The sequence below is a fragment of the Oncorhynchus mykiss genome, chromosome 8 (genome assembly GCF_057628025.1).
Source record: "Oncorhynchus mykiss isolate SJ-2025 chromosome 8, ASM5762802v1, whole genome shotgun sequence".
Classification (NCBI taxonomy): Eukaryota; Metazoa; Chordata; class Actinopteri; order Salmoniformes; family Salmonidae; genus Oncorhynchus; species Oncorhynchus mykiss.
Window position 1 is genome coordinate 77715645 of NC_143029.1, and position 19535 is coordinate 77735179.

The window sequence follows — 19535 nt, forward strand, 5'->3', positions numbered from 1 at the left end:
GCAACATTCAAAAGAGGCTACAAAGAAAACTAATTGGACTGTAGCGACTGTGTTGACGTCAAAATCGGGGGTGTGAACTACGTTTCTATTCAAGCGTTGCTCGACATAGTATTGGAGAAAAACAACATTCATTCAAAATTAAAACTTTTATTTCTTGAAAACAAGTTTAATAATTCCTATTTCATCAACTCCTTCTGTATATATTTTCACAATTAGTTCCTCACACAATAGCAGTAACAAATATATCAGAGACTTCCAGCAAAAGCAAAGAAGCATAAGGCAATATTATTAAAGGAAAAGATTGCATGGGAAAATGTGCTTTTTATTAGGATATATTTAAGCCATCCTTGTAGGATCAGCAAAACTAACCATAGATCAGAGTCTAGGCCTGAGGAGCAACATCACCATACTTCTTTGCATAGATGAGTACATTTGGGAATTGGGATGGTATATACTGTGTTTGTGCAGCAAATAAACACAGATGCACCTGAGAAACAACTGACAGAAAAAGTATTAAGTCACATGTTCACAAACACATATATATCAAGGCATATATGGTCCATATATGGTCCAGGAAAGCACATGTATAACTATTACAGCATATCAGGAATGCTAACAAGATTGCTGGCAGAAGGGCTCCAGGTAGGAGATGCCCATAGTGGCAGATCTAGAATCAGCTTACCGTCCCCAAATTATGACCAGGGAAAACCTTAGATCAGGGTCATTGGGCAACTACCAACTCTGGCAGAAGTACGTTTACTCTCGTAAAAGCAAAAGCGTGAGAGAAGTTTTATCATTCAGTTATCATCATTGATAGTCATCAGCCACCCCGTCAACATTGAGATTAAGATGCAGTAAAGCCAACAGTACCGCTGCAAAAATGAAACAGAAAATCCCTTTTGATTTGTATTTATTTGTATTCTCTACTTAAGTATGAATGTAACCAAAAGCCTGTAAGGTTAAGGGCTCAGACACACCAGTAGTGTTTGCTGGCCGAGAGTACTTAGCATCTCTGAACGTAATTTCCGATTTTACATGTAGAATCCTGTGGAAAATGTAAGCAGTCAGATGTCTACAGCGGGTGGTCCCTACAACACAGCACGTTGAATGATCTGCCGACAAACACTAGAACCACAATCCGTGCGATGTGCCATCTCTATGGAATGTACTCCCTGAACACATCGACTAGGACACGTTTACCTCAAGCACTGATGGTGGGTCTTCTACTGGTGTGGGTGACAGTATGAGAGTGTGTTTACGTTGAAGATCAACAAGTGACACACACATAAATAAGAATGTTAAGGAGCAATATGTGGTAGCTAGCGTGCTACAGATTAAGACTGTCTTTGGTGAAAGCTGGAAAATTATTATTTGAGGCACTTTGGTAGGTGAGAGAGTGGTGACAAAGAAATGGTACATGTTAATAGTGCAAAGCACTGGTCATGGCTGAGAAAAGAACATTGAGAGAACAGGAACAGTGCACGAGCTCCCATGCATTCAGTGGAGCTGAATTGCGAACACAGATAGAGCAGTGCAGGATGCTCTGCAGCGAGGCTGTAGAATCCAGTGCATGTCTTTGGTCAGCAATTAGAATGTCTGTCATGTTGGTATCAAGAGTTCTAAGACAATTACATTCTTGTTAGAATGCCGATTAGGAATGTTATCGACATGGAGTGTTTGGTGCCAACATGGAAGACAGTTTGGTTAACTCTCTGTAAGAATGGCTCTGGTACATAAGGGAATGTAAGAGTGAGAGAAAGACCATCCAAGTCTGTCACATCTGTAAAATAAATCAAATTTACATCACAACTGTCCAACATCTTTCTCTAAAGTCTCCCTTTGAAAATCATTGTCTTCTGCAGTCATCTTGGCTATGGGGCAAGGACAGTGGCTGATACTGATCAGATGTCTCGGGGCATCCTACTCCACAATCAGTCCTGAGTCTGGGTCCTCCTCAGTCCTAACCTCTAGCTCCTCCTGCTTGACAGGGCAGGTCAAGGGCTGTAACTGTTGAGTCACTATCTGACTGGTGGTCTGTTCTGCACTAGCAGCCTGTCTCTCACACAGACTCCCCAACAGCTGAGCAGTTCTGAAGACTGACCCATGCTGACCAGGCTGCAAAGACTGCACGTTCTGCAGGGTCCGCAGCATCTCAGCTGAGACTATAGGCAGATGCTGCTGCTGGATCAGACTGCCCCCTGGTGGCCGGAGGACTGTCCTGCGATGGGCTAAGGACGAGGCTGGGGGTTGGGTCTTGGGTTTTGGGCCGGGTCGGCGCCGCTGGGCTGCTGCTGGACCTGTGCTGGTCTGTCTGGGCCTATGGTAGCCTCTGGTAGCCTGGGGAGGGGGAAGGAAAGAATGCTCGTAGGACCCTAAATCGTCCAGGGATTGGTCGCTGTAGGGCAGACTGTCCTCTGGGTCATCTGGGACGCCATCATCGCCATCGTCCTCTTCTTCCTCATGATTGTCTTGGTCCTCCTGGTCTTCATCGTCGCTGATGAAGACCATGTCTTTGGGCAGAGAGGCAAACTGGTAGACCAGCCTCTGACCCTCCACCTTGTTCAGAATCCCACGCTGGTAGTAGTACCTGTCAGGGACAGAGAGAGGACAGCTTTGATACACACACACCTGCAGGGACACAGACTGTAACTTATTATTATTGTAATGTAATTAATGTAACTACAGCGTACCGGAGTGCTCGGCCCATGGTCTCATAGTTCATGTCTGGTTTGTTCTTGTGTTTGCCCCAGAGTCTGGCCACAGCCTTGGAGTTGACCAGCTTAAAGATCCCTGCATGCCGATTGGTCCATTTGATGTAACGTGGGCAGGCCTGTCTGTCCTGGAGAAGCTCAATCAGGAACTGCCACAAGAACATAGTGTTACCTGAAACAGGTGAGGGAGAGGTGAGATGGAGGGTGTGTCTGTTTGTGTGTATGTACCAGACGATAACGGCAGGTAGCCTAGTGGTTAGCGCGTTGGGCCAGTAACCGAAAGGTTGTTAGATCGAATCCCCGAGCTGACAAGGTAAAACAAAATGATAAAAAAATATGTCATTCTGCCCCTGAACACTGTTCCTAGGCCGTCATTGTAATTAAGAATTTGTTCTTAACTGACTTGCCTAGATAAATTTAAAAACGACCGCCTCTTCTCATTGAAGCCACAAAGTTCAAGGCCGACCGTGGTACTGCTGTTACGGTGCGTGAATGAGGACCCAAAAGCGAATTAACTTAAACAGAGCTTCTTTAATTACCAAACATAGGTAGGCTCAGATAGACCGGCAGATTCCGACAGGACAGGACAAGGTTACAGCAAACATGACGATAGTCTGGCTCAGGCATGAAACACAACAAACAAGAATCCGACAAGGACAGGAACAAAAACAGAGAGAGATATAGGGGACTAATCAGAGGGAAAAAGGGAACAGGTGGGAAACGGGGTGACGAGGTAGTCAGGAGGAGACAAGGAACAGCTGGGGGAAAGCGGGGGAGAAAAGGTAACCTAATACGACCAGCAGAGGGAGACAGGGTGAAAGGAAAGGACAGAAAGACACAACATGACAATACATGACAGTACCCCCCCACTCACCGAGCGCCTCCTGGCGCACTCGAGGAGGAAACCTGGCGGCAACGGAGGAAATCCTCGATCAGCGCACGGTCCAGCACGTCCCGAGAGGGAACCCAACTCCTCTCCTCAGGACCGTACCCCTCCCAATCAACGAGGTACTGGTGACCACGGCCCCGAGGACGCATGTCCAAAATCCTGCGGACCCTGTAGATGGGTGCGCCCTCGACAAGGATGGGGGGGGGGGGGGGGAAGACGAGCGGGGGCGCGAAGAACGGGCTTAATACAGGAGACATGGAAGACCGGGTGGACGCGACGAAGGTATCGCGGAAGAAGAAGTCGAACTGCGACAGGATTAATGACCCGAGAAATGCGGAACGGACCAATGAACCGCGGGGTCAACTTGCGAGAAGCCGTCTTAAGGGGAAGGTTCTGAGTGGAGAGCCAAACTCTCTGACCGCGACAATATCTAGGACTCTTAGTTCTACGCTTATTAGCAGCCCTCACAGTCTGCGTCCTATAACGGCAAAGTGCAGACCTGACCCTCTTCCAGGTGCGCTCGCAACGTTGGACAAAAGCCTGAGCGGAGGGGACGCTGGACTCGGCGAACTGAGATGAGAACAGCGGAGGCTGGTACCCGAGGCTACTCTGAAAAGGAGATAGCCCGGTCGCAGACGAAGGAAGCGAGTTGTGGGCGTATTCTGCCCAGGGGAGCTGCTCTGACCAAGACGCAGGGTTGCGAAAAGAAAGACTGCGTAAGATGCGACCAATAGTCTGATTGGCCCGTTCTGCTTGACCGTTAGACTGGGGGTGAAAGCCGGAAGAGAGACTGACGGAAGCCCCAATCAAACGGCAAAACTCCCTCCAAAATTGAGACGTGAATTGCGGACCTCTGTCCGAAACGACGTCTGACGGAAGGCCATGAATTCTGAAAACATTCTCGATGATGATTTGTGCCGTCTCTTTAGCAGAAGGAAGCTTAGCAAGGGGAATGAAATGAGCCGCCTTAGAGAACCTATCGACAACCGTAAGAATAACAGTCTTCCCCGCTGACGAAGGCAGTCCGGTGACAAAATCTAAGGCGATGTGAGACCACGGTCGAGAGGGAATGGGAAGCGGCCTGAGACGGCCGGCAGGAGGGGAGTTACCGGACTTAGTCTGCGCGCAGACCGAACAAGCAGCCACGAAACGACGCGTGTCATGCTCCCGGGTGGGCCACCAAAAACGCTGGCGAATGGAAGCAAGCGTACCCCGAACGCCAGGGTGGCCGGCTAACTTGGCAGAGTGAGCCCACTGAAGAACGGCCAGACGAGTAGGAACGGGAACGAAAAGAAGGTTCCTAGGACAAGCGCGCGGCGACGGAGTGTGAGTGAGCGCTTGCTTTACCTGCCTCTCAATTCCCCAGACAGTCAACCCGACAACACGCCCCTCAGGGAGAATCCCCTCGGGGTCAGTGGAGGCTACTGAAGAACTGAAGAGACGAGATAAAGCATCAGGCTTGGTGTTCTTAGAGCCCGGACGATAAGAAATCACGAACTCGAAACGAGCGAAAAACAGCGCCCAACGCGCCTGACGCGCATTAAGTTGTTTGGCAGAACGGATGTACTCAAGGTTCCTATGGTCAGTCCAAACGACAAAAGGAACGGTCGCCCCCTCCAACCACTGTCGCCATTCGCCTAGGGCTAACCGGATGGCGAGCAGTTCGCGGTTTCCCACATCATAGTTACGTTCCGACAGGGACAGGCGATGAGAAAAATACGCGCATGGGTGGACCTTGTCGTCAGAGAGGGAGCGCTGAGAAAGAATGGCTCCCACGCCCACCTCTGACGCGTCAACCTCGACAACGAACTGTCTAGAGACGTCGGGTGTAACAAGGATAGGAGCGGATGTAAAACGATTCTTGAGGAGATCAAAAGCTCCCTGGGCGGAAACGGACCACTTAAAGCACGTCTTGACAGAAGTAAGGGCTGTGAGAGGAGCTGCCACCTGACCGAAATTACGGATGAAACGACGATAGAAGTTTGCGAAGCCGAGAAAGCGCTGCAGCTCGACGCGTGACTTAGGGGCGGGCCAATCAATGACAGCTTGGACCTTAGCGGGATCCATCTTAATGCCTTCAGCGGAAATAACAGAACCGAGAAATGTGACGGAGGAGGCATGAAAAGTGCACTTCTCAGCCTTCACAAAAAGACAATTCTCTAAAAGGCGCTGGAGGACACGTCGAACGTGCTGAAGATGAATCTGGAGTGACGGTGAAAAAATCAGGATATCGTCAAGGTAAACGAAAACAAAGATGTTCAGCATGTCTCTCAGGACATCATTGACTAATGCCTGAAAGACAGCTGGAGCGTTAGCGAGGCCGAAAGGAAGAACCCGGTATTCAAAGTGCCCTAACGGAGTGTTAAACGCCGTCTTCCACTCGTCCCCCTCCCTGATGCGCACGAGATGGTAAGCGTTACGAAGGTCCAACTTAGTGAAAAACCTGGCTCCCTGCAGGATCTCGAAGGCTGAAGACATAAGAGGAAGCGGATAACGATTCTTAACTGTTATGTCATTCAGCCCTCGATAATCTATGCAGGGGCGCAGAGACCCGTCCTTCTTCTTGACAAAAAAAAACCCCGCTCCGGCGGGAGAGGAGGAGGGGACTATGGTACCGGCGTCAAGAGCTACAGACAAATAATCCTCGAGAGCCTTACGTTCGGGAGCCGACAGAGAGTATAGTCTACCCCGGGGGGGAGTGGTTCCCGGAAGGAGATCAATACTACAATCATACAACCGGTGTGGAGGAAGAGAGGTGGCCCTGGACCGACTGAACACCGTGCGCAGATCGTGATATTCCTCCGGCACCCCTGTCAAATCACCAGGCTCCTCCTGTGAAGAAGAGACAGAGGAAACAGGAGGGATAGCAGACATTAAACATTTCACATGACAAGAGACGTTCCAGGAGAGGATAGAATTACTAGACCAATTAATGGAAGGATTATGACAAACTAGCCAGGGATGGCCCAAAACAACAGGTGTAAAAGGTGAACGAAAAATCAAAAAAGAAATGGTTTCGCTATGATTACCAGAAACAGTGAGGGTTAAAGGTAGCGTCTCACGCTGAATCCTGGGGAGGGGACTACCATCCAGGGCGAACAAGGCCGTGGACTCCCTTAACTGTCTGAGAGGAATGTCATGTTCCCGAGCCCAGGTCTCGTCCATAAAACAGCCCTCCGCCCCAGAGTCTATTAAGGCACTGCAGGAAGCTGACGAACCGGTCCAGCGTAGATGGACCGACAAGGTAGTGCAGGATCTTGAAGGAGAGACAGGAGTAGTAGCGCTCACCAGTAGCCCTCCGCTTACTGATGAGCTCTGGCTTTTACTGGACATGAAGTGACAAAATGACCAGCAGAACCGCAATAGAGACAGAGGCGGTTGGTGATTCTCCGTTCCCTCTCCTTAGTCGAGATGCGGATACCTCCCAGCTGCATAGGCTCAGCTCCCGAGCCGGCAGAGGAAGATGGTAGTGATGCGGAGAGGGGGGCAACGGAGAACGCGAGCTCCTTTCCACGAGCTCGGTGACGAAGATCAACCCGTCGCTCAATGCGAATAGCGAGTTCAATCAAGGAATCCACGCTGGAAGGAACCTCCCGGGAGAGAATCTCATCCTTTACCTCTGCGCGGAGACCCTCCAGAAGACGAGCGAGCAAAGCCGGCTCGTTCCAGCCACTGGAGGCAGCAAGAGTGCGAAACTCAATAGAGTAGTCTGTTATGGATCGATTGCCTTGACATAGGGAAGCCAGGGCCCTGGAAGCCTCCTCCCCAAAAACAGATCGATCAAAAACCCGTATCATCTCCTCCTTAAAGTCCTGATACTGGTTAGTACACTCAGCCCTTGCCTCCCAGATTGCCGTGCCCCACTCACGAGCCCGTCCAGTAAGGAGAGATATGACGTAGGCGACACGAGCAGTGCTCCTGGCGTAAGTGTTGGGCTGGAGAGAAAACACAATATCACACTGGGTGAGGAACGAGCGGCATTCAGTGGGCTCCCCAGAGTAACACGGCGGGTTATTGATTCTGGGCTCCGGAGATTCGAAAGCCCTGGAAGTGGCCGGTGGATCGAGGCGGAGATGGTGAACCTGTTCTGTGAGGTTGGAGACTTGGGTGGCCAGGGTCTCAACGGCATGTCGAGCAGCAGACAATTCCTGCTCGTGTCTGCCTAGCATCGCTCCCTGGATCTCGACGGCTGAGTGGAGAGGATCCGAAGTCGCTGGGTCCATTCTTGGTCGGATTCTTCTGTTACGGTGCGTGAATGAGGACCCAAAAGCGAATTAACTTAAACAGAGCTTCTTTAATTACCAAACATAGGTAGGCTCAGATAGACCGGCAGATTCCGACAGGACAGGACAAGGTTACAGCAAACATGACGATAGTCTGGCTCAGGCATGAAACACAACAAACAAGAATCCGACAAGGACAGGAACAAAAACAGAGAGAGATATAGGGGACTAATCAGAGGGAAAAAGGGAACAGGTGGGAAACGGGGTGACGAGGTAGTCAGGAGGAGACAAGGAACAGCTGGGGGAAAGCGGGGGAGAAAAGGTAACCTAATACGACCAGCAGAGGGAGACAGGGTGAAAGGAAAGGACAGAAAGACACAACATGACAATACATGACACTGCATGCATTGTTTGCAGAAAACAGGATCGATCCCCTTTATAGTGAATGGGAAAATAGGTATCTACATGGTCATTCTTTGTGTAAATATATATATTTTTAAGACAATCTTGGAACCAATAATTGCTTCTACAAGACCAGATTATTTTAAAATCACATAAAGTAGAAGTACCCCAGTTAGTCTTCAACTTGAGATACTCAATAAGAGCGTATGTTATGCATCAGTTAGTGCTATCCGGGGTCCTTGGGACCTCCCTATCCTAAACCCTAACCCCTACCCCTACCTAACCATAAACCTTACCATTTTAAAAATGTCAACTTCAATGTGGTAGGGACGTCCCAAGGATACCAAATAGCAATAACCGTTATGTAGCCATAAGACACCATCTTAACCGACTTCCTTGGCTTCAAATGCACTAATGAGTCTTCACATAGAAATTAATGGTGTAACGTGATTGATCATATACAGCCATTGGTGTGTACCTTTGCTGTATTTGCCCCTCTTGAATGTGATGTCCGGTGTGGGGGATTCAGGCCTTTTGGATTTCTTAGCTAAAATGCATAACAGAGTAGTTGTTATGTCACAATGACATTTTGGCATTGTCAAAATGACAGTAGTCCATAAATGGCCAGGTGAGAAAGAAAAAGTTGTATTGTCAAAAATGATGAGCAGGCATACGAGCTAAGGTTGTTGTGGTTATGATTACAATTTATAGTTTGAAAGCATGGCCAGATAATGACAATCTAACCTCTCTTCTTCTTTGGTTGCTCAGCAACAGTCTCCCTCTGCAGTGTGACCCACTGGGGCTGGCCCAGAGCTCCCACAAGGCCTTCCGCTGACACCGTCAACTGGTGGGTAACGGGTGACGTGATGACATCACCCAGGGCAGGGACGTACAGCTGGGCTAGAGGGGAGGAGACAAACACACTGTTAGGGGTTACAGTGTAATAAATGAGTCTACAAGGAGAACATTTGATTATATATGAGAACAGGATGAATGCATCTGCTCCAAGCAGAGCAGAAATATAGATGCTTGTTTGCACTAGGGAGTGATACAAAGAAACCTGAGATGCGTTCAGCAGGATGCAATGTTTTGGAACATTCCCGATAGAAATAGGCTATGTAGAATAACATGCCCCTCTGACATGCATAATAAGGGATCATATCAGCTCTGATCTGCAACGTTCAACAATGTTTGGCAACCGAACGTGGCCATTGTGATGGTAGACAAGCTCCAAACCCAGTTAGATTTGTTTACGCAAAGACTGAGTTAGAGTCAAGACAAGTTACTCCCTGAGCTACTAACTTAAACTATCTCTGTGTGTGTGTGTGTGTGTGTGTGTGTGTGTGTGTGTGTCTCACTGTAGTGCTGTTGGTCCAGAGAGAGGGAGTCAGGGGAGTCCATGTTGAGGAGAGTCTCAGCTGCCACCAGTGTTTCCATGGTTTCCTCATCTCCACTCTCACTGTCCTCCACTGGAGACGGAGAGATAGGAGAGAGGTTGGGATAAAGGGAAGATATGTAGAGAGTGAGGCGGGGTAATGTGTCAGCATGACATCATGGCTCTGTCTGTGGGCCTATCCCTAGTGATGGGACAGTGGGAGTAAACAAGAGGGCTATCTAGCTTCTACACTGTTAGCTAGCATACCTGGTGCGGAATGGTATCAAATACACCAAACACATGGATGGTTTCTATGTGTATGATGCCATTCCATTTGCGCAGTTTGAGCCATTATGAGCCTTCCTCCCCTTAGCAGCCTCCACTGCTTTCTATCACAACAAAAGTCTAACTGTATATTCGCTAGCTAGCAAAATCAAGCTTAAACTGAGATGGCCATAATAATGTTGTAACAGGCCATGGCTGAACGATTGAACTAAAGTTAGCTAACATGCTAGAAAGTAGACAAGTGAAGCTACAAAACCTATTGGCTACACATTTACTTGCATTAACAGCCTCACTACTAAATAATTAGTTTCACAAACTGTTTACTCCAGATAGCTAGCAACATGATAAGCAACTTTGTCAAAGCTGCAGTAGCCACAAGACATGTATTTTGTTTCACTTCCTGGATTTGCCAACTTCTCTGATTGGTTCAAGTGTGAAAGCCACAGTACGGATGTGGTCAGCCAGCTTTATGATCTTTGTTTACAGCCCCCTCACCAAAATGAGTAGAGATATCTGGGTCATTCCTTCCTTGACGTGCCTTTTGGACCTCATAACTTTTGGGGGGGAAAGTTGAAATATAAAATAAAAAATGTATTCTATCAGAAAAAGGACATTTGACTTTCAGGCACTTTGTGTGCATTTTCCAAACTGTTAGGTGTATAATCATAACAGGGTGGAAATTTGGAGCCTAAATTAGCCATAGCTCTGTGAGTCAGCAAGATTGAGCTAGCATAATGGTGAACACTTGAACAGGACTTTAACTTCTCTATCAAACATATTTTAACATTTTGAAAAGTGGTTAATTTTCTCTATAGTTTAGCCTAACAGGGTGGACATGAATGGGACATAAAGACTAACAACATGAAACATGGAAAGATGGACAGTGGTGGAAAGGGTACTCAATTCTCATACTTGAGTAAAAGTAAAGACAGCCAAATAGAAAATGGTGCAACTAAAAGTAAAAGTTACCTAGTAAAATACTACTGAGTAAAGTTTAAAAGTATCTGGTTTTAAAAATGTACTTAAGTAGAGTGGTGAAAAAAGTGCTTAATTGTCATACTTGAGTAAAAGTAAAATTCCTTATTTTAAGCAAACCAGAAAGGCACACGCCAACACTCAGGCATCATTTAGAAACACAGTTTTGTGATTAGTGAGTCCGCCGGATCATAGGTAGTTGGAATGACTATGCGTTATATTGATAGGTGAATGAATTGGACAATAATTCTGTCCTGCCTGAGCATTCTAACTGTAACGAGTACTTCTTGGTGTCAGGGAAAATGTATGGGTGTAAAAAGTACATATTTTCATTAGGAATGTAGTGGAGTAAAAAGTAAAAGTTGTCAAAAATATAAATAGTAAAGTTAAGTACAGATGACACCACATTGAGAAAGTGTGGGGTATTGTAGCAAAGGGGTTGTTTTCTTAAATGGAGAATTGCAACAAACTAACAGGGTGGAAAGTGATATCAGGGTCACAGAAGTGATATTTCCTGTGAACAGAAAAGACACTGCATTATGCCTCGTTATATCGACGCTAAGTTAGCCACAGTACTAAACTACAGTATTTTATACTGAAACTGCTCAGTTGTTACACTCCAGTAAGGATATGTGCTATAAACACAGCAGATAGCATCTTAGTCGAAGTAGTTAGTGTGCTAGCTAACCTTTCTACCATAGCAAGCTAACCGGCTAACCACCTGAATGTACTGACTGACTGCACAAAGTCTGTATCATGAATTGTTTTGCCCAGCACAGTTTAGGATGTACATATCACCCTCCTGTTATGCACTGACATTTTCTCTCAGGAGCTGAATGAAGCCTCGGAGCCTACACCCCCCAGCTATACAGAAAACCCCTACCTGTTAGTCAGACCCCTTACCCTAACATCTTACCCAAACGTAACACTCCTAATCTACTACGTCAATGTGTCTGTTTCTGTCTACAGGTGCTGTTGACAATGCCAAGAAGGCCAAGCTGCTCAACCCCAGATTGCCTTTATTAGACCGTGCGTGTTTGTTGTTACCTGTTGTTAGCAGGTGGTCTTCTGTGTGTGTCTGCTCACAGGCCAGGCCTGTGTAGGAGAGCAGGTGGGATTGTGGGATCTGCTCCACTATCACTGCAGGATAGGCCAAGTGCTCATCCAGCTGCAACACAGGGACAAATGATCTGTCATTCACTTCAATTTAGTTATTTTACATTTGAGCCAATGCTTTATTTAATCATTTCCAATATCTAATGTTTGATATTGTAAGACAGCAGCCAAGGTAAGGCTTGAACCAGCAACTCTGCAGTTAAATTGGAAGGGTACTAACATCTGTGCCATGAGGTTCTGAAATCTTGGCAGAGGTTGTACACTGACATACAGTGAGGCTAGACTTTAGGGTTTTAACTTAAGAGTTGTGTGAGTGAGAGGACTACTTTCACTGTTCCTATTTGAAATAGGTCAGTATGTTCCCAATGTAAATTGGTGCTGATCTTTCAATAACTATGTCTGACGTTATCCTCATGTTATCCTTGGCTACTCTACATGTAGATTCTATCTCTGATTCAATACAGCTTGTCTGCACTTTGATATTTCATTTCCCAAGTGGTTCTACACTGACGTGTGATTTTAAAAGAGGCTTGATGTTTTATCTGTTGGTGTGCAAACACACACACACACACACACACACACACACACACACACGGTCGTTCCCACCTGTAGTCCATTGTTCACGTGGTCGCTGGCAAACTCAAAGATGAGTTCCGTCTGCTGCAGCATGGAAGACATCCCAGAATACTCCAATAACAGGTCTACGATGTCATCATCCCAGCATTCCACATCAGATGTCCAACAGTTTCACACAACAAGTTCTAAGTTCCAGAGCACCAAATCGAAGTTACAGGTGTCAAATCACAGGTTCTGTGTTCCAGAAGTTCCTGAGCAGAGCGAGTCGTATCAAAAGCTTCCCCCTGTCTGTTTCTCACAGGTCCTCCTGAGGATGAGTCACTCTTAACTGCATGCCTGAACAGCACAGTGACTAAACTGTCTAAATGAAAGTAACTTCAGATAAATAGCTGGCTAGTAACTCGTTCCTCACTCCAGCACAGTGGCTTGACCTCTCAGAAGAGTGAGTGTTGGCTTGGCTAGTTGGTTAAATTGTTGAGGTAAAATCCTGCAGGAGTCCTCAGTAGATGTTCCATAGATGAGATGTTGAACAGGAGCAGAGACAGAGAAGTTGCAGGGAGAATCAATTACTTGTTTCCTTCTCTCTTTCTAAGTTTCTACCTTCAATGAAGAAGTGGAGGCCACCAACGGTCCTGTGGTCTCAACCTGAGAAAAGGGAACAGAGAGAGACTGGTGGTGGGAGGGAGGGAGAAGAGAAAGAGATTACATTAGATAAGTCTCTTCAAGCTATGATAACTCTACTTGTAGACTACATAAGCCACACTCTTTCTGATCAAAGTGCAGACAGTGAACAGAATCACATGATCAGGGCTCTATAAACTCCGCTGGCAGAACAACAGTCTGTGGGTTCAGTCTGTTAGTGAGGGGCAAAAACACTGTCCTCTGTCAAACTGAGCCAAGGCCTCTTATAACAAGCAACTGTTTATATTCATATCCCTCTTATCACACTATTATGCCACACAGACCTTCTGCTCTCTTTCTCTCAGCTCTCACACGCACTGCTTTCTTATCTCCCTTTCTAAAGAGACCAAACCAGCAACAGGAAAGAAGCTTCCGGACTGCGTCATGAGTGTGTTTGTGTGTGTGTATGGGGGAGGGGTGGGAGGAGGCAAAAAAGAGCAACTGCGCCTGCTCAGAGAACCTAATGCTCAGGTCGGACAATGGACTTCTGCATTAGGGTGTGTATCATACATACACTGTGCCAGGTCACCCTGACGTGTGTGTGTGTGTGTGTGTGTGTCAGTTTGAAGGGAGGGGAAACTCCTCATTCGGAGATATGGTGCTTTCCCTCTGGTCAGGGCAGGCACGTCTGGAATGTGTTTGGAATAGTTCATATGAGAGATAAGCACAGAGCGAACAGACAGACACAGGGTTACATTACTACAGAGAGAAGGAATCACAAAAAGTGCTAGGTAATGAGTGCCTGTGTTTTTGACGGCTGTTTAATCTTATTAGGATTTCTTCACACCCCGACACAGACTGTAATGTACATTTTCTAGACAAACAGTCATAAGGGATTTGTTGCGTTACTAACAGGCATCACTAACAGGCATCAATAAGAAACAAGACTGAAAAACCTACATCTTCGCCTATCACTCCTACATCATTGTAACAGGGTACTGTAGTTCCACCAATTGAGTACTTTTGGGTAGTGTAAAAAAAACAACTTTTATTTGACCTAATTTTAACATTCTGTCCGTCATAAAAGAGCACATGTTCAACTTTTTCCCATCTTAAGAGGTAAGAGGTTAAAGATCTACAAAAATTGTATCGTTCAACAGGGGTTGATTTTTATTTTGTCTAACTTTGTTTATTGCAACAAATGATGGTGGAAACTATTTAAAAAATAAATTATGATTGCCGAATACTTTTGAAAATATGCTAATCACGTAACAATAAGCTCCACTCCACATTTAATGCTAAATGCCTACTGCTTGCCAAATAAAAAATGTATGTTTCTTTGCAGAACAGGGATTGTCCTGATGTGCAAGAATGCCTGAAATGCTTGGCCTTGCTTATCTGGTTGGCTTGGAAGTTTCACCATCCAATTATATCAGATCTACAGGAATGCAAGTTTCAGCAAGGCATGGACCGTGGCGATATGTTGGTACATGATAATTATTAGAATATGGAAAATATTAGTAAATTATTGCATTTTATCCATGCTGGCTTTCGCGGGCTACATGAGACAAAAAACGGATAGGTGGGGGGGCATCATTTTATGCCGTCGCCAATTTATTAATGCACAATTTACCTAAATGGGTAATGGAAACACTTCCACCACTACATTTTTATTCTACACTGTAGGTTTTTGCAAAAAAAAAAATTTTTTAAGGTGTGATGTCCAGCTGTTTTCATAGACACAGGATAGATCAATGGAAACTCACCCTAGCAGATAATTGTTGCATTTATTTTCTATGCAAACTTTCTAAATGTCGACAAAAAAAAATAATTATCACTGGACAAGGTTGTGGAAATATAGCTATTGAGACAGACCTCCCCAACAGCTCTGACTTTGTTTACATAAGACATCACGCATTTTCTAACTTGTTAAATACTACACCAAACCTCTTAGTAAAATTGAGCAACTAAAACATTAAAATGACAGATGTCTTGAGTTATTTTAGATTCATTCTGGGAGTTTTGAGGATGTGAAATAAGCTTCCATGTCTAGTGTCTCATGTGAGACAAACATCATTAACCACACGCGGAATCGGTCAAGAAACACACTTCCAAGACTGAAATCTTGTTTTTCTAATGATCAACAGAAAAACGCGTGTCAATCGGCATGTTCAGTGGCTCTTTAAATCAGCCATAAATCCCCCTGTGACAGAGGAAATGGAAGTTTGTTGTGTACAACAGGGTGGGGCAATTGAATGCAAGCTTTATATTATTTATTTTTTAAACACAAAAAAACTACACGGTTGGCTTGTTACAGTGTGATTGACTTGCTCGCTTTTCCACCACAAAACCTGCTTTTCCACTATGATTTGACAATTAGATGTTCAATGTTTCTTTAGATTTATTTTTTTTAAATGAGTCACCAAAGCAGGGTTGACATTAAAATGAGGAACAGACGTAAATAGATCACACTAATCACACGAAATAAAAACATTTCTTGACACTTTGTCAAAGCAACAAAATAACTAGGGCTTTACAATGGTGGTGAAAACGAGGACACATTTTGGGGTTTAAATGGATTTAAATCTTCCTAGAAGTCACAGAGGGACGCTTTAACAAGTCTTCATTCATATCAAAAAACAGATGTATTGAATTTTCCATGTGGTTTATTTCAATGGGCACTTCATTGAATAAGCTTTTAAAATGCAATATTGGTGCACAACTTCTAAAATATCAAAGGGACACAAAACGCACTCTTTACGTCGATTGACCCAACACCATCATCACGTGACTGAAACAATCAACCCCCAACAGCAACCCAGCCCTGTCCTCTCTGTGTTTAAGGCCTTGTCCTTGTTGTCACGTTATATAGACTGTATATAGACTTTTCTATTGTGTTGTTGACTGTACGTTTGTTTATTCCATGTGTAACTCTGTGTTGTTGTTTGTGTCGCACTGCTTTGCTTTATCTTGGCCAGGTCACAGTTGTAAATGAGAACTTGTTCTCAACTGGCCGACCTGGTTAAATAAAGGTGAAATAAAAAAAACTAAATGTTAGATAGGATAACATACACACATGCTCCTTTACCTTCTAGGTTTTCCCCTCTCTCCTCCACCTCTCTATTTGTTCACTCAGTCACTCACATTTTCTCTCCACTCTTTTACTCACCTGTCCTCCACTCTTCAGGCAGTTACTGACTGTTGTTAGCACCAGAAAATCCTGTTTTGCTGTTTCTGGCCTACCATGACCTCTCTTTCTCACACACAGTAGGTAAACAACCACGTACAGGTAACATGCACCATGACGACAGTTGTTGTGCCACACGCCTCTGTTTACCTGAGCTCCTCCCACTCTATCCTTAAACCCCTTAGAGAGAGAGAGACTTTCCATGAGACAGCCTGAGAGCTGCTCACAGGTCAGACATCATGCATGCTATATTCATGCCGATGCATTTTGAATGCCAGTATTTTCTGTTTTGCCTGTTCAGTAGATATGTTGCTCTTTGTGTTGTTTCTTCCATAGTGTGTGTGTGCGCGTGCGCGTGCATGTGACGGCTGAGAGAGCAAGATGCGACTGAGGCTGTTATCGCACAGGAAGCACAACCCATTCTGTGGGCTCCACTTCCTCCTGAGAGAGCGGGAGGGAGCCAAACAACGCTGGAACAGCTGTCACCACGGAGAGAAATGTTCCATTGTACGTCTGCCAGGCTGCCATCTTGTATTGTGGTTGTTTTGAATGTTGGGTTATCGCTAACGCTTCCCCATGTTCTCTGTGTCCTGTATATTTCCCAATATTGTTAAATGACTCCTTGTTTCCATGGACAATGGTGACGAGAGGAGGTTTTTAAGAATATTTGGGACATGACACAGTCCATCTAGAAGGTTCATCCATCACATGTGTTGGTGTCTGTGGCTTCAGTCATGTGATCTGATCCTGTGAAGTTGCTGCCAGACCCTTAGGGACAGTGATAAGCTCCATAACACACTCGCTGTCCTTTGTGTGTGTGTGTGTGTACAAAGAGCATTGTGAATTAGGCCAGGCTGGTAGGGGAATAGGGTGAGGAGCTGATAAGCTTCCCCTGTTGCCCAGGGTGACTTGGCCTGGCCAATCTAACATGGAGGAATTATGAGGCGATTCTGAATAACACAGCTGTGTGTTTTTGTGAGCTTAAAATCGCACCCCCCTTTCTGTGTATGACTTGTGTGTACGTATGTGTGGCCCTGTGTGAGTGTGTGTGTTTGCTCGCTCGCATATACACTGAACAAAAATTTAAACGCAACATTTAAAGTGTTGGTTCCATGTTTCATGAGCTGAAAGTAAATGATCCCAGAAATGTTCCATATGCACAAAAACCTTATTTCTCTTAAATGTTGTGCACAAATTTGTTTACATCCATGTTTACCAAGATAATCCATACACCTGACAGGTGTGGCATATCAAGAAGCTAATTAAACAGCATGATCATTACACAGGTGCACCTTGTGCTGGGGACAATAAAAGGCCACTTTAATATGTGCAGTTTTGTTACACAACACAATGCCACAGATGTCAAGTTGAGGGAGAGTACAATTGGAATGCTGACTGCAGGAATGTCCACCAGAGCTGTTGCCAGAGAATTGAATGTTCATTTCTCTACCATTAGCCGCCTGTCAATGTTGTGAACAGAGGTGGAATTGGCCCCATGGTGGCATTGGGATTATGATATGGGCAGGCAAAAGTTACAGAAAACAAACACAGTTGCATTTTATCTATGGCAATTTAAATGCACAAAAATACAGTGACAAGATCTTGAGGCCCATTGTGAGGCCCATTTTTTGTTAAGGTATCTGTGACCAACATATGCATATGTAACCGATGTGTAATGGCTAGCTAGTTAGCGGTGGTGTGCGATAATAGCGTTTCAATCGGTGACTTCACTCGCTCTGAGACCTTGAAGTAGTTGTTCCCCTTGCTCTGCAAAGGCCGATGCTTTTGTGGCACGATGGGTAACGATGCTTTGTGGGTGTCAGTTGTTGATGTGTGCAGAGGATCCCTGGTTCGAGGCGAGGAGAGGGACGGAAGCTATACTGTTACACATATCTGTATTCCCAGTCATGTGAAATCCATATATTAGGGCATAATGAATTTGTCAATTGACTGATTTCCTCATAACTGTAACTCAGTAAAATCAATGAAATTGTTGCATTTATATTTTTGTTCAATATATATGTGTATACTACAAAGTCACAGGTGCCTGGATAGTTTATGTAAGTACTCTAAAGCTAAACAAACAGATACAAGATAAGATATGTATGTATTCTCAATAACACATGCCAAACGCACAACCTCAGTTTTGGGGGTTCTGCTATGCTCAAATGTAGAGCACTAAACACTTTCACTTTCACTTCAGCCTCAATCTACTACACCACATGTGTCAAACTCACTCCACCGAGCGCCGAATGTCTGCGGGTTCCGCTCCACCCTTGTACTTGATTGATTAAGGTCACTAATTAGTAAGGAACTCCCCTCACCTGGTTGTCTACGTCTTAACTGGAAGGAAAAACCAAAAACGCGCTGGCACTCGGCAGTCCGTGGAATGAGTTTGACACCCCTGTACGACACAGACCCACCTCCTATTATTAACATAATAGCATTATCTTTGTAAATTCGTCTTTTATCGCTTCTGCTCTGCGATAGGAGCAGTGCGCTTACCTTGTGTTGTACGTTACTGCTGTGCTGTCTGTAGCAGCTGGCTGGTACAATACGGACAAAGCTGAGAACAGGAAACTGTTTTTTACCCCTCCTGTGACAAAAAACTAACTCCAGTAAGAGAATGCATTTTCGCACAGATATAGGTTCAGCTTAAAGTCCTCAAACCCTCACAGTAACCATTAGGGGGGAAATAGAAAGCCGACCTCAGATCAGTATCCAGAGGGTGGCTTCATCCTTCTCCGCAAACAACAGCGCTGCTTCCTCTTTCCCCTAAGGGCCCCTCCCACAGTGAATTCTTATTGGCCACCTGTCCTGAAGTAGAGGTAACCGCTGGCGACCATTGTCAGCAATGATCTAAGGCAGCGTTTCCCAAAATCGGTCCTCGGGACCCCAAGAGGTGCACGTTTTGTTTTTTTGCGCAAACACTGCACAGTTGATTCAAATGATCAAAGCTTGATGATTAGTTGGGGGGGGTTGGGAAACCCTGATCTAAGGTAAACACAGGTATACGACGGTCTTTGCAAATCTCCAGAGGGCAGAGCAACAATACCATGTAGTACACACTCACATGCATGCACGCTCAGGGCCAGGTATGTATGCGAGATAAACAACAGCGTTTCTCAATTACATAAACACGGCCAATAGGGAGCGCTAGTGACTATTACATTTG

General features: G+C 45.4%; 1 protein-coding gene across 9 annotated transcripts; it reads right to left on the reverse strand.

Moving 5' to 3' along the window:
* Window positions 1-131: 131 nt before the first annotated feature.
* LOC110530637 (ETS-related transcription factor Elf-1) lies at window positions 132-19211 on the reverse strand. Of its 9 annotated transcripts, XM_090182671.1 has the most exons (10): window positions 18866-19112; window positions 18685-18764; window positions 16343-18206; window positions 12583-13221; window positions 11908-12028; window positions 9584-9694; window positions 8970-9125; window positions 8704-8772; window positions 2691-2883; window positions 132-2587 (listed from the first exon to the last, which is right to left on the reverse strand). In XM_090182671.1, the coding sequence occupies exons 4-10, from the start codon at window positions 12652-12654 to the stop codon at window positions 1921-1923; spliced, it is 1389 nt and encodes a 462-aa protein (XP_090038797.1). In that variant the 5' UTR covers window positions 12655-13221; window positions 16343-18206; window positions 18685-18764; window positions 18866-19112; the 3' UTR covers window positions 132-1920. The 9 variants fall into 9 exon arrangements, with proteins under 9 accessions (XP_090038797.1, XP_090038796.1, XP_090038798.1 ...); XM_090182670.1 differs by lacking the exon at window positions 18685-18764 and having other exon boundaries at window positions 18866-19147; XM_090182672.1 differs by lacking the exon at window positions 16343-18206.
* Between the last annotated feature and the right edge of the window lie 324 nt (window positions 19212-19535).